The sequence below is a fragment of the Terrapene carolina genome, unplaced genomic scaffold, assembly GCF_002925995.2.
Source record: "Terrapene carolina triunguis isolate 2854851 unplaced genomic scaffold, T_m_triunguis-2.0 Scaffold62, whole genome shotgun sequence".
Classification (NCBI taxonomy): Eukaryota; Metazoa; Chordata; order Testudines; family Emydidae; genus Terrapene; species Terrapene triunguis.
The window spans coordinates 31,947,630-31,961,449 of record NW_020664413.1 but is presented as its reverse complement, the minus strand read 5'-3'; the positions used below and the strand labels follow the sequence as shown (position 1 = coordinate 31,961,449).

The window sequence follows — 13,820 nt, the reverse complement described above, 5'->3', positions numbered from 1 at the left end:
CTTCAGCTGCCACACTCCTTGGCATGTTAACTTGCCTGCTGTATGAAATGTACAAATGCAACATTCTCATGCTGACCTCTGTAGGGCCAGGTGCATTACTGAAATGATCTTTGTTTTAGTTTGTTGGAGACATAATTAGTCCCTCAGCTATAGCCACTACATTAGCTACCACTCCTTGGAAGAAGTGAAGGAATGGTTAAATAATAATTATGCTTGTTCTTCTTAAATGTTTGTTAACAAAAAGAGAGAAAGAGAGATTTATCTAATTCAGCGCTGCAGTCCTTATACAGGCAAAACCGTTATTGAAGCCACTGGGAATTTTGTCTATGAAATGAGTGTAGAATTGGATCCCTAATGAACAATCAATAGTTAGGAGGCATTTTGTTGTATTTCAGTTACCATCTTACAAGTAAAGAACATTAAATAATAATCAGGACCCATGTGGCAGTCTCTTCATTTATTCCTCTTTTGTCTCCTTAAAACTAGTTTCACGCTCCTGGATGGCAGGGGGTATGGTTTCAAGCTTACTGTAGTATTCAAATGGGCATGCATGAACTTCATTGCCAATTTCACATTGAAATAACTCTTAATCATGTACACTAGTATTCAGAAATAATTTCTATTCACCAGAACAATGACAGGAAAAGGTGGCTGAGCTGTGCCTTTTATATGCCATTTGGATTTAATTCCATAGCTCCGTCTTCTGCTTCTGGAAAACACTTCTTGCACAATGCATCAGAAAACTGAATTCTGCAAGAGAAAACAGAAAACTACACTAATTGTAGCTAAATTTGGGAACTGTTTGGTTCATGATTTCATGCATGCTGCAAAAGTGTGTGTACCTGGTAAAATGTCTCCTTACTAAACTGCATGCAGTGCATGAGTGAAATTCTGTAAGCAATTCATCACCAGTGGACTATGAAGTCACTACATTTGCTTCTTGTGTATGTCAGCAGAGTTTTAAATATAGTGCAATGTCTTTTTTCTGTAAAACAAGTTTTATAAGTGAATTTATTGCTGGTGAAAGATTATGGATTGACATCACAGGAGAGTGAAGTCCTCAATTAATCGACAGAACAGGTACAGCCCAAGCAGTGGCAGTGCAACACTGCCCCACCAACGTGCCTCACATCTGATCTAGAGGGATTTCTTTTGGGGCAAAGGGAGGCATATTTCATTCTCCATGTTTATTCAATCCCTGGCCTCTCTGCTGAAACTGTCAACAAGGGGCCAATTAGTGTCAGTTGTGGTGGTATTTTGTTTTTTTCTTTTGTTTTTTCCTCTCCCTGGTACAGACATCTGTCTACTAGGAAATGAATACAGAGCAGCTCACAGTTGGGAGTAATTTTCAGTCATTGCAAGCCAGACATTTGGGATTAACCCACTAATGTCCTTTAATGAAGTAACATTATTAACTCATTGTCAATAAGATATTTTAAACCTTGGAATAACTTTTTTGAATCCAAAGGATAAAAAGCAAGGTTTTAGTCTCGTGTGCTGTAATACTAATACTATAGAAAGGGAAAAACTAAATCTCTAGTTTCAGCGTGGTAGCTGTGTTAGTCTGTCAAACAAATAAAGCCATTTCTTAGAGAGGGGTAATTAATTTGATCTCTAAACTTCCTTACAGTTCTCCAGTCCCATTCCCCTCTTTAAAAAGATTACTCTGTACCAAGCACATTTTTTGGCTCCCAGACCAATTTTATAAGTTGAGTGTAGAGTAATGATCAGCTATATAGATTCAAATGCCTCTGTGCAGTATTGGAAAGAGCTACCTTTAATGGACATCCATTTCATGAAGCATTTGAGTTGTCATTGTTATTGAACAACTATCATTAATCTTATTAAAATAACACAAGACTCTGAAATATATATGGAATATGATAGGAAGTCCTATTTCTCCCAATAATTTGTTGAGAATGATAACTGTAACAATACTTCTTGAAAATTAGCGCACCAATATAAGAGGTTTTTCAGGAACATTCCATAATATTCACATGAGTCAAATCCTAAACCCCTTATTCAGTTGAAGTCAATAGGAGCTTTGTCTAAATAATATCTGAGTAAAAATGCAATAAAGATCTTGGGTTTTGGTCCATTGTTGGGTGCCTAAAAAAACAAAATGTAGACCAGATGTTAATGAATACTTCAATTCAAAGAACAGTTCTAAAATTCTTTTAGTAGTTTTACATATGGTTTATTGGATCAAATCCATCCCAGGTATATTTCTATTTGCTCTAGTAGAGTTGTATCATGGATGAATTTAACTCACTGTATATATTTAAAAATATTCATTAGAACCAGTTATGAATCTAATTTTATTTAGAATCTCTATACATTGGACCATTGCCATCTGAGACTGGAGCACTACCAAAGCGGATCAGATTATAACATTGGCTAAATGACCATAAGACAAATTACATAAGTAAAGCACAGTCTGTCGAGAATGCAGTAATAGTAAATTGGTCCTCTATGGAGTAGACTTCAATAAACAACATGAGAATGAGATTACTGATTGAAAACTGTTTGGTACCATTTTCTCTCTATTATAGTCCTGGTCACATGAATGAAAAAAGAGATTTAGAATCTATGTGCAAATAAAGACACAGCAGGCATTAAGTACCAGGGTATCACAATAGATGCATCATGCTAAGGGACCTAGATGTCATAGCTGATTAATTAAACCAAGGAAATGAAGAGAGACATAGGTTATAAAATACCTTAATGAGGTAGATAAATACTTGTTTTTAGTAAAATCATTTCAACTTTTTGCATTTAAAATTACTACCGTTTCTCCATCTCCACTGTAATTATTTTGCAGATGGATATCAAATAATTTTAAACCATATCTGCACTCAGTTAATTGACTGTTATCTAAAATACCTGAAATGATTTAATCAGCAGGATTTGAAGAAAGAGCAAATATTCAAATAATATTACTCAATTTACCAAAATATGCTCAGCTTTTATAATTTATTATTTTTACAGACATAAGCAACACAGGTGTCTTTAACCAGCAATAGCAAAATAACCTTAGTGACTTGGCTGAGTCACAAGGCTGAAGACTAAAAGACTAAAACTCTTGAGCACCCAGGCAGAACAGCCATTCCTGTACAAAATCAGTTCCTGTGCCCTTCTTTCACTTTTATATGTAAAGTAAGGACATTATATTTCCAATCTATAGTGTGACTGGTTCAGAATTTTTAGGGACATATGTACACAGCATCCATTGACATGGTTTATCCATTGACTTCATGTACAGTACTGTAGGCTGTGGACAAAGAGAATTATGTATGCACATTCAAGAGCAAATTTGTCCCTTATTGGCCAGTAAAAGTCCTCTTTTTATACAGACTTTTTTATTATAAACAAATTTTAGATTAACTATTTTAGGTACATATTTCTGTGGTTCATCAGTTAAACATCATGGACAACGTCTTTAGTTCTCTCCATTTGTCAAATATTAAGTATGCTTTCCAATTTTTAGGGCCTTTCAATCATATCAAGTCAAGTCTATTGGGATCCACATCGGATTCGAACCTCAACAAATATAGCACCATCAACAAAATTCCACAGCTCACTCTGAACTTTTCAGATATCAAAAATGACAAAAAGTCTTCATCGCCTCCTTCTTCGGAGAAAACAATTATTGCACCCAAGGTGAAAGATCGAACGCACAATGTAACAGAGAAGGTTACCCAGGTAGGATCTGGTTTACAATCCAATACTTTTTGTTCTCTGAATTCCTAGTCTATGTTTTAATTCTATTAAATTCATTTTTCACATTGTTTATTCTGAAACCTTGTTCATTGTGAATGATTTGGATGTTTCCAAAACATTTTAAATTATTGAGGTTTGTGCTTTCTAGTTCAATTATTATCCATGCCAGCTGTAAAAGGCGTGGTTTTGTTGATATTGCTAAGCTTCTCCTAAAATGCCCTATTATACTCCAAAGTGGTGTAAATAGTAAAAAACTTTTACTATTCAGTGATGATGGGACGTAGTCTGTTATTTATAGTGTTTGGGCATTTACTTTATTGCAGCCCAGTGTCCACAGTGACTCTACATCAGTGATTCCTGACAGTGCCTGCTCAATCAATATGTGACTTATTTTGTGTAGCTTCTCATTCTGTATTCCTTTTCCTCAACCAACTTTCTGAACTGCTGGCCACTGCAAAATACAATGTAGCAGTAAATGTTATGTGATTATGCTACTGCTATTGGTAGCATAATGATGCCCACTAATTTATGTTCCAGTTTCTTATTTTTTCATATTACCTTTCTTTGTGGGTCACTTTTTCACACACGCATACAAAAACAGCTGTCAAAATCAGATATGAAGGCCCTTGGACTTAATTTTTACAATTTTGACGAAAGCAGACATTGTCTCTGTTGTCCACTGCTTTTCAAAACATGGTTTCCATATGCATACATACAAATATATGCTGGCACCTTCTCTTTGTTAGCATCTGTGTATGCCTGTGATAACTTCTGCCAGCAGTGGGGATGTGATGTATAATTTAAGCCAAGTTGAGCATTCTGAAAATTTGGCCCATTTTGAAGGACATTTGTTTTAAACTGCTGAAATATGTACACAAAGCAAATCTGGCTGGTGTAAGATGAACCATACTCTAACAGCAATGTGTACAGTAGACTGAAAGTCTAGAAAATTGTAGCATAAACATTAATGGCTTTTATACCATAGCCTTTTGTATGTGGAGGAGCACAATCTCAGGAGTGGGACTGGAGAGCTTTTGCCTGGAGTGGACACCATCTCACCTGAACAGGATAAATATGATTGGTCCTTTGGTGTACATGCTCTTTCTGCGCAGAGTGGGGATTGGCCCATGATCTGGGGGAAGGAGTCGGAGATCAGGAACAAGCAGTCCCTGTGTTCCCTACAATCAGGAAGTACAGGAACTGTTACTGTGAGAGTTTCTTTTGTCCCTGACTCCTGTGCCTGAGCACAGGCGCTGGTCACAATTTGTCCCTAACAAACTGATCTGCACGCTGATAGTGTGGGTGGGTCTGGGTGTGTAAGTATAAAATACACAGTAAAGTAAAGGGGGGCGGGAGAGAGAGAGAGAGAGAATATATACACAAAATTCACACTTTGTGTATTTAGGAAAGTATAGTGCAAGAACAGGCTCTGATTAAGTATTGTCTGTTCTGTGAAAGTATCTGACGTATAAGATTGTGCTGTAAATGGTTGTTGTGGAGTTATCTGAACTTAATAATTTATTGAACACAGGAAGACACTGAAGAGTCCAAATACAGAGACTACAGAGGCTGGAAAGGTCTTCATCCATTATTCAATATGATCTATATCCAGTTTGTCACTATAGGATGCATTGCTCTCTTGCCAGACTGATGAACAGAGTAGAATATAGATAAATGGAATACGTTTTCATTTTTTAAGCCCTCAGAAGCAGTTAATGGGAACACCAGTGAATTTTCATTGCACACTTAGGAAATCAGCCTACTTTTAGTGGACAGTGCTAGTTAATGGCCACAAGAACATCAGCTGTTATACTGGTTACTGGCTGGATTGAAGGATAGAGCCCCAGGAGTTAAGAAACCAGTGATAGATGAAACTCTAGGAGCCCGAAAGGTCAATATGGATCAGCATGCAAAAGTCGGGGTGTTTATTTAAAGCTTACCAGAGCTGCTTCAATCTGTAAATATCACAAGACTTTGCTTTCTTGTGAGTTTCTCTGTGCTTGCTGCCATCAGATGGACAGGAAAACTGCTAGAACAGCCTTTCTTTTAGCATTTCAGTGACTCATAATTCCAGTCCCAGATAAAACAGCAAGTGCAATAGTGTGAGAACACACAAAAATCGAGTTGAGTTCAATTTTAGCTTAGGGTAGAAGTCCTGATTCATTCTTGTTTTATACCCTATCCACTTCAATTATCCAGAGTTCCAACCATTGAAAATTAACATTTTTTTCTTGGCCTCCTTTTTATATTCTAGGCCCACTGAGTTGCACTGATTTTTAGAGAAGTATTATCAAACATTTTTGTGGGGTCTGACCATAATAGGAGACACACAGACACAGCTGGCATGCACTACTTTGAAAATATACCACCAGAATACTTTTGAATTTTGTAGGGTATAATAAATTATTGTATTTGTTTGGAGAAACAATCAACCTCTTGCATGAAAAGACTGACAGTCATATCTCCAGTGACCCAATGAGGTTATTCTCCTGTATACAGGGTTACAGTCATAAGGAACATGAGTGGAGTATAAAACCAAGAAAAATTTGAAGTCTCACAAAACATAATGATCCATTAGATTTCAAGATTTAATGTTTATAGTCTACCAAAAGAGATCAGATTCAGCCTCTGCTGGTTCAAAGGTAGAAGTTGCACTGATCTTTGCCAGTGGGAGTTGCTGCACCTAAGAAGATTCTGCCCCAGTGAGCAGGGATGCTGTTACAACACCATTCTCTAGGGGAGTGGACAGTTCCATCAGAGGACGATAATTTAAATTCTCTCAGAGGCTCCATAGGAGGGCCACTAGTGGAGTCTAACGTGAGAATGGCTTGTGAATCCATATGCCCAGGCTGCCATAGTCACGTCATCTTTGAAGGCAGCACAGCCCTCTTTTGTGTCTGTAATGTATCTCTCAGTGTCTTTGGAGCTCTATGCTATTAGAGATAGTCCTGTCTCATACAGAATCTCTACCTGTTCTGCACAGGCATAAAATGGTCTTCTTAATTCTAACCTAGCCTGATATTTCATACAGCAGTGGCCCTTAAAATTTGCCAGTTGTCTTAGAAAGTTAAGTAGGATTTTTCAGTTTGATAACCCTCATGTTTGCAGCTTTCAAGGCATTTTCTGTAGTAAACACTGAGAAGGACAAATGAAATCTGCATATACTTAGACCCCCTGTTTATATACTGTGTCCTAGGTAAAACCAGGAGGATTTTAAAGAGCTATCATGCCACTACAACATATTGCACAATCTATGGCATAACTATCCATGAAGAAAAGTTTTCTTCAAATTCTACTGCACATTTGCCCTGACAGAATGCCATTCAATGTTATTTGAAGGCTTTCCAGTTTATCTGGATTCCAATCAAATTTCCAGTTAATCAGTAAGTATTAACACAATTTATAGGTCACACATCATTTCTTCACAAAACCACTCAGTCCAAGTGAAAACATGACCAGACACTTCATATCAGTTTACAGTAGAGGTAACAGCTGGTTTTAGCTTCAAAGAAAATTCTTTCCCTTCCTTTTAATATGTATTAAAAGTAACCACTTCATTGTGAGAAGTCCATTGCACCTGCTGTGAGATCAATGAAATAGGGCATACCTCATATATTCAGCAGGCATGTTTGACCTGAATATACTTGGTACGTTCAACAGCAGTCAAAGAGGCAACATGAAATAGAAATCAGTTGTGACTTTAGCCCAGTTAATCAATCTCAAGAACCTTTTAGAGATAATCCTAAGTAAGCCTCCCTCCTTCTGGTCCTCATGCAATGCCTGGCCAGAGCTGCAGTCCTTGCTTCCTTGTAAGTACAAGGAATGCTCTCTGCGTGCCAAGAAAGCTGGCTAGCTGGAAGGGTTCTCCCAGCACATTCGCTTAAGGGGTGCAGCAATGTCCATGCGCCTGATGCCTATTGATGGAGTGCCAGTGGCATTGAGCTCCCTACATGCACAATGTGTCATGGAGTTCCTGTTGAGACTGTGTAGCTCTGCACTTACTCCACTGCCTAATAGGCAAGATTAATGTCTAAGGGCCGGATTTTCGAAGGCATTTAGGTATCTAAGATGTAGATAGGTGCCTGGTGGGATTTTCAAATGCACCTAGACCTGCATCTTTAGGCACCCAAATACCTTTGAAAATCTGACCCTACTAGATTTAGGGAAATTATATAAGGCCTGGCCCAATGGCTATGGAAGGCAATGGAAGTCTTTCTATTGACATCAATAATAACAGCTACTATTATTATTTGTATTGCCCCAGTGCCTAGAGACCAGCCAGGCTAAGTCCACAATGTGCTACTTGGCCAATGGCAGATTGCTGAAGATGAGAAGAACTGTTTATAAACCTGCATGGAAGTATTAATGGCATAAGGAGGATCTAATGTATCTAATCTGCCTTCTACTTTCCATAGATCTGATTTATTCTTACTGCCTCTTTATACCGTTGCCATGCCAGATAGTTTCCATACTCCTCTGCCCCTTGACAGAAATATAAAATAACATATTGTCCATCCTACTGGAGAAATAGAGATACAAGTTGTATTAGTTCTATCTTAAAATCAGTTGGTGCCTAAAATGTAATTGGATTCTTATCTTTCCCATAGTTCCCTTTAGATAGTTAACTTGTGCCTTCAACCATTGCACTTTCTTCATTGGTCAGTCGTGAAGGATTTAATCTCTTCTGGATCCATTTTCATATATTTTAAATTATTAAAGTTAGTTTTACAGAGAAATCTTTTTACATCTAATATAGCAAAAAGTCAAGTTTCATTAAAAAGCCTAGGTTTTATAAGTTATGCAAGCATAAGTCAAGCTCAATTGTCTTTTTCTAAACTCTGATGGGCTAAATTAGTGCCAAAATGCACAATTCCTATCTGCTAATGAGTCTATGTTATGGGCAGATTTTTTTAAAATCTACATTTATTCCCCAAACAATTTAGATATTATGAAAGCTCCAACAGAAATGTCTCAGATCGGCTTGACTTGCTGAGAACATTAATTCTCACTAAATTTAAAATTAAATTTGAAATGCTCTGAAAAATGCTTCATGGAACACTTCCAATTTAATTTGACATAATCTTATGTCTCTATTAACTTTGTGTCTTTCTAAAAGACTAATACAGAACCACATCAGAAATATACCATTTACTGTAATGAGAGAAAAATCTAGTAGCAGAAAGATATTCCTTCCTGCCTTATTACCATCACTTCCCAGCCTTTTCCTTTATTCCTAAACTACATAAGTAGGTACAGGGCCAAATCCTCATCTGGTGTAAATAGATGTAGTTCCATTAAAGTCAATAATAGTACGCCTATTTAAACCAGCAGCGAACCCTGCCAATAAACTAGATCTGTCTGCCTTTTGCAGACAAATTTAGTTTATCCAGGAATAAGTTAAATTTTATTTCCTGTGCATCAACAACACAGCTACTCATGGGGAAAAAAACTGACAAATGTCATTTTTTTGTGAATTTGACTAGAGGTAAAATTTTCAAAAGTGAATTTGGGATTTTCAAAAAAAAAAAACTCCAATGGGAGTTAGACACATAGGTGCTTTTGAAATCCCACTGGGTCCCTATCTGCATCTATAGGTGCCTAAATACTTTTGAAATCTGGCCCGAGGCCATTTGTACTCTAGGAAGCTCACCATGTTTCTAGCTTTCTAACACAGCAAAGAAGTTTCTATAGCAGGATTGAAAACCCAATGCAGAGATTAACCAACAGGATATGAGAGTAATGATACAGGAGGTAATGATAAGTCAATGTCATGGTCAGGCTGAAGCAGTGCTCCAATATTTTGTTCTGGACTGGAGTGCATCAAACAATTCCTCTCCTTCATTCCCCACACACAACATACCCTGACCATTCAACTTCTTTCTTCCATCCACCAGAGCCACATCTCTCTTCCCTTGTTTTCCATTCCTCGGCTTTATTGAAAAAAAAGCCACTTCCCACTGCTGTGGTCTGGCATCTCCACCAGGATGGCGGCTGTCTCTATAACCCAGTGCCATAGAGGGTTGTCAGCTCATGCACTGCACTGAGTTGTCAGAAAGCATGAGAGTCTCATTCTGTGGAATTTGGGATCTCTGTGATGCATCACTAATAGTAGATCTAGTAGCGGCAGAATAAGAAAGAAGGCAGAATGGGTTCCTTTTTCAGAAAGTATCTAGGGGAGGGAAGGAAAATATTTGCATCACTTCTATCACATTCTAAAGCTGGATAGGACATTCAAGGAATGAAAAAGAGAAAGGGAATGGTACAAAGATGGTGAGACAGAGAGAAAGGAAATTAATGGAAGTGATGATGGGAAATATTATCATTTTAAAAGGCCAGAGGGGAAGTAAAGGATAAAATAAGGTTAGCAAGCTAATAAAAGCAAGTAGAGGTTTGGCTGAGGAAAAGGTGGGGGAGGAAGAATCCCTGAAATAATAGCAGTGATTACAACTGAAAAGAAATACTAATTTAAGTGAAAAGCAAAATTGGGGAGAGGAAGAAAATAAGTACAAACAGTATCTTACGACTGATAAAATATGGAACCCAGAACATAATTCTTGCCCTGAAGTGTTTACAGACAGTCTGAAGATATGAACAAGTATAAGACAGTGAACAAGCATTAAGTGGTGAATGATCATTGTAGTTATACTATTTCATAGAACAGGTGCATTTTGGAATTTGTTGAAGGAGAAAAGCCTAGGATCTAGAGGTACTAGCATGTTCTTAGTGCTATAATATGGGGAGTGGCAAAAAAAAGACAAAAGGAGGTTTCAGGAGAGAATCTTGGAAGGACAATAGGTGTTGAAGGGAGAGATAATGGCAGAGATGTCAATAGTGATTGAATAGCAAAGGGTTTTTTTGAAAGTGAGCATGTGAACCTTGAAATGTACATGGAAGAAAATGGGACATCAGTGCAGATATTCTGGAAAAGGCTTTCAGTTAAAAGAGTTTCCTTCTCAGTCCTCTACTGAGAGGGAACATGGGTCTTGCATTCACTGTGGAAAAGTCAGGGAGAGTAGAGGTCCTTAAATCCACAGTACAGCCCCCTAAATCCAAGTATCTTCTACAGTTTCAATTGCCTTCACTACTCCCCTGGCTCCTTGTGGCTTCTAGTAACATGGTTCCTGCAGAAGCTGTGCTGCCAGGAAATCCCCCAGACCACAGTTTGTCTTAGAAGTTTGCTCCCAAACCATGGGTCCTACAAACCAGAGAGAGAACCCATACAAGTAACTGTAGACTTGGGCAAAAATCATAGCATCATAGACTCGTAGAAATGTAGGGCTGAAAGAGACTTTGAGAAGTCATCAAGTCCAGCCCCCTCTGCTGAGGTAGGACCAAGTAAACCTAGACCATCCAAGAAAGGTGTCTGTACAACCTCTTCTTAAAAACCTCCAATGATGAGGATTCCACAACTTCCCTTGGAAGCCTAGTCCAGAACGTAACTACCTTATAGTTAGAAAGTTTTTCCCATTAACTAATCTAAATCTTCCTTGCTACAGATTAAGCCCATTACTTCGTGTCCTACCTTCAGTAGACATGGAGAACAATTGATAACAGTCCTCTTTATAGTAGCCCTTAACATATTTGAAGATAGTTATCAGGTCCACCATCAGTCTTCTTGTCTCAGGACTAAACATGCCCAATTTTTTCAACCTTTCCTCATCAGTCAGGTTTTCTAACCCATATATATTTTTGTTGCTCTCTTTTGGACTCAATACAATTTGTCCACCTCTTTCCTAAAAGTGGCACCCAGAATTTTCACATTACTCGAACTGAGGCCTCATCAGTGCCGAGTTGAGACAATTACCTCCCGTGTTTTATATGACACTCCTGTTAATACACTTTGGAATGATTGTAGCCTTTTTTGCAACTGCATCACATTGTTGGCTCATATTCAACTTGTGATCCACTGTAACTACCATATCCGAGTCTACCATGTAGCCAGTTATTCTCCATTGTGTAGTTTTGCATTTGATGTTTCCTTTCTAAGTGTAGTACTTTACATTTGTCTTTATTGAATTCCATCTTGTTGATTTCAGATCAATTCTCTAATTTGTCAAGGGTGTTTTGAATTCTAATCCTGTACTCCAAATTGCTTGCAAACCCTCCTAGCTTGGTGTCATCTGCAAATTTATAAGCATATTCTACATCCATTATGCAAGTCATTAATGAAAATATTGACTAGTACTGGACCTAGGAGTGACTTCTGTGGGACCCCACTTAGATACAACATCCCAGTTTGAAGAACCAATTACTTTTTGAGCATCATCTTTCAAACAGTTATGTGCCCACCTTATAGTGATTTCATCTAGACCACATTTCCCTAGTTTGCTTATGATCCAAATCAATAGAGGATGGGAGCCTAAATAGCTTTGAGGATCTGAGCCTTGGTGACATACTCTACTTTGACTTGATAGTTTTTAGGGTAGCAAGAGCATGCCACATACAACTGTTGTCCCACCATTCATGGTTCCACTCTCTACCTCTCAATATGTGGGCCTGGCCCCTTCTGGAGCTTCCACAAAGGGGCTTCTGCATAGTTTAAAGGAATGGCAGAGATTTATGCTGTAGAGACAGCACTCCTTCTTTAATAAATACCTCCAGCTCGGATTCCTAGGTTTTATCTCCCCTCCAGTGAACATTGAGCATGGGGGAGATGGGATTTGCAATTAAGACGGGGAAAAGGGACTTGCTTGGAGAAAAATAAAAAAGGGAGATTTTGTTAATGAATTAAAACATAAAAAAGTATGAGGAAAATCCAAGGCTGTTAAAAACACTGAAAGGGAAAAAACACATTAAATTAAAGAAGCAAAAAGAAGGAAAAAAGAGAACTTAAATCAATAAAGACATAATAGGAGAATGTTCTTATTTTATATATACAAACAGTGTTGTTATAACGTATTCTGGAGGCTTTCTGTAGATGATACATTGGAGAGTGTGTCTTGAGCAGAGAAAACCAGACAATGTATGAGCGAATCAGTTCATTTCCTCACTGGTAATGCTGCTTCTCCATTCATTTTTACTTTTTTGTATCCTAAAATGGAAAGGTGAAAGGAGATCTCACCCTCCTCAGATTACCATTATGTCACTGCAAAGGGTGTCTTTCCTCACAGAACCATGGAAAAAAACAATGACGTCACCTAGACTGTTGCCAAGCCAGTGCAGAATTGTTCCTTCTTATGTATTTTCCAATGTTTCTTGAATTTTAAAGGAAGGCAGTAAGGGCTAGATTCCATCACTCTTCCTCAGGTTGAGTAGCATCTTACTGCTTGACTTGCCCCTTCAGAATAAATGGAGCTATTCAGAGTGGGGCAGGTTGTGACACACTAACTCCTATTGTGAAGCACCTCCCTTCATGCGACATTCCATTGAACTTAACAGGAATATCTACTGAGTAAGGTACTGCCAAAGATGAGTAAGGGTATCACAATCTGGGTCAGAGTGGAATGCTGTTCAACATGAGGAAGGGGGCCAGAATCCGGACCTAAATGAGCAGATGCTGGGAATCTCATTGGACTCCCACATTGTGATCTTTTCTGGCATGTTCAGCTGCCAAGAAAAGACTCCATGCATAAGGCACATTTGGAGCTATATATGTTCTGACCATATTTTCCTCTGGATGCCCCTCACTGTATAACAATCTGAATCTTCCTGGGACAAATAGACATCTCAGCAATTTTGTCAGATTGCCCTTCCTTAAAAAATTGGAGCTGTCATGTTCCATTGTAGACATCTATCACTCGAATTAGAGTTTTGGTAAAACTCTCCCTTACAGCAGTTTCTTATCTTCTGAATTATAATTTCCAGGGGTGCTAAGGGAGACTATCTTCTTTAGGACAGACTCAACTTTTTTTTTTTAATTGTTTCTGATGAGCTGTTCAGGAGAACAGTCCCATTTCTACACATTTTTTGCACTGACAGGTTCAGATGGGGTCTTGACACTGATTACCAGAACGAGACAAGTCTTCCCATAGGCACAAAAAGTTGATTTTATTAAAGAAAGCAGCAATGCAAAAATCTGACATCTGTCCTTTAACGTTTTTAATGAATACAAAAAAGGGCTTCCAGTCCTAAAATTACAGCCCACGGCGGTACAACAGTAA

At 38.1% G+C, this 13,820-nt stretch overlaps 1 protein-coding gene across 1 annotated transcript in view; it reads left to right on the top strand.

Annotated features, from left to right (window-relative positions):
* KCNH7 (potassium voltage-gated channel subfamily H member 7) overlaps positions 1-13,820 on the top strand; it is a 318,264-nt gene that overhangs the window by 219,468 nt on the left and 84,976 nt on the right. The window contains exon 6 of the mRNA XM_024199964.1: positions 3,488-3,702. Within this exon, the coding sequence (XP_024055732.1) occupies positions 3,488-3,702 (215 nt within the window). The remainder of the gene's footprint in view (positions 1-3,487; positions 3,703-13,820) is intronic.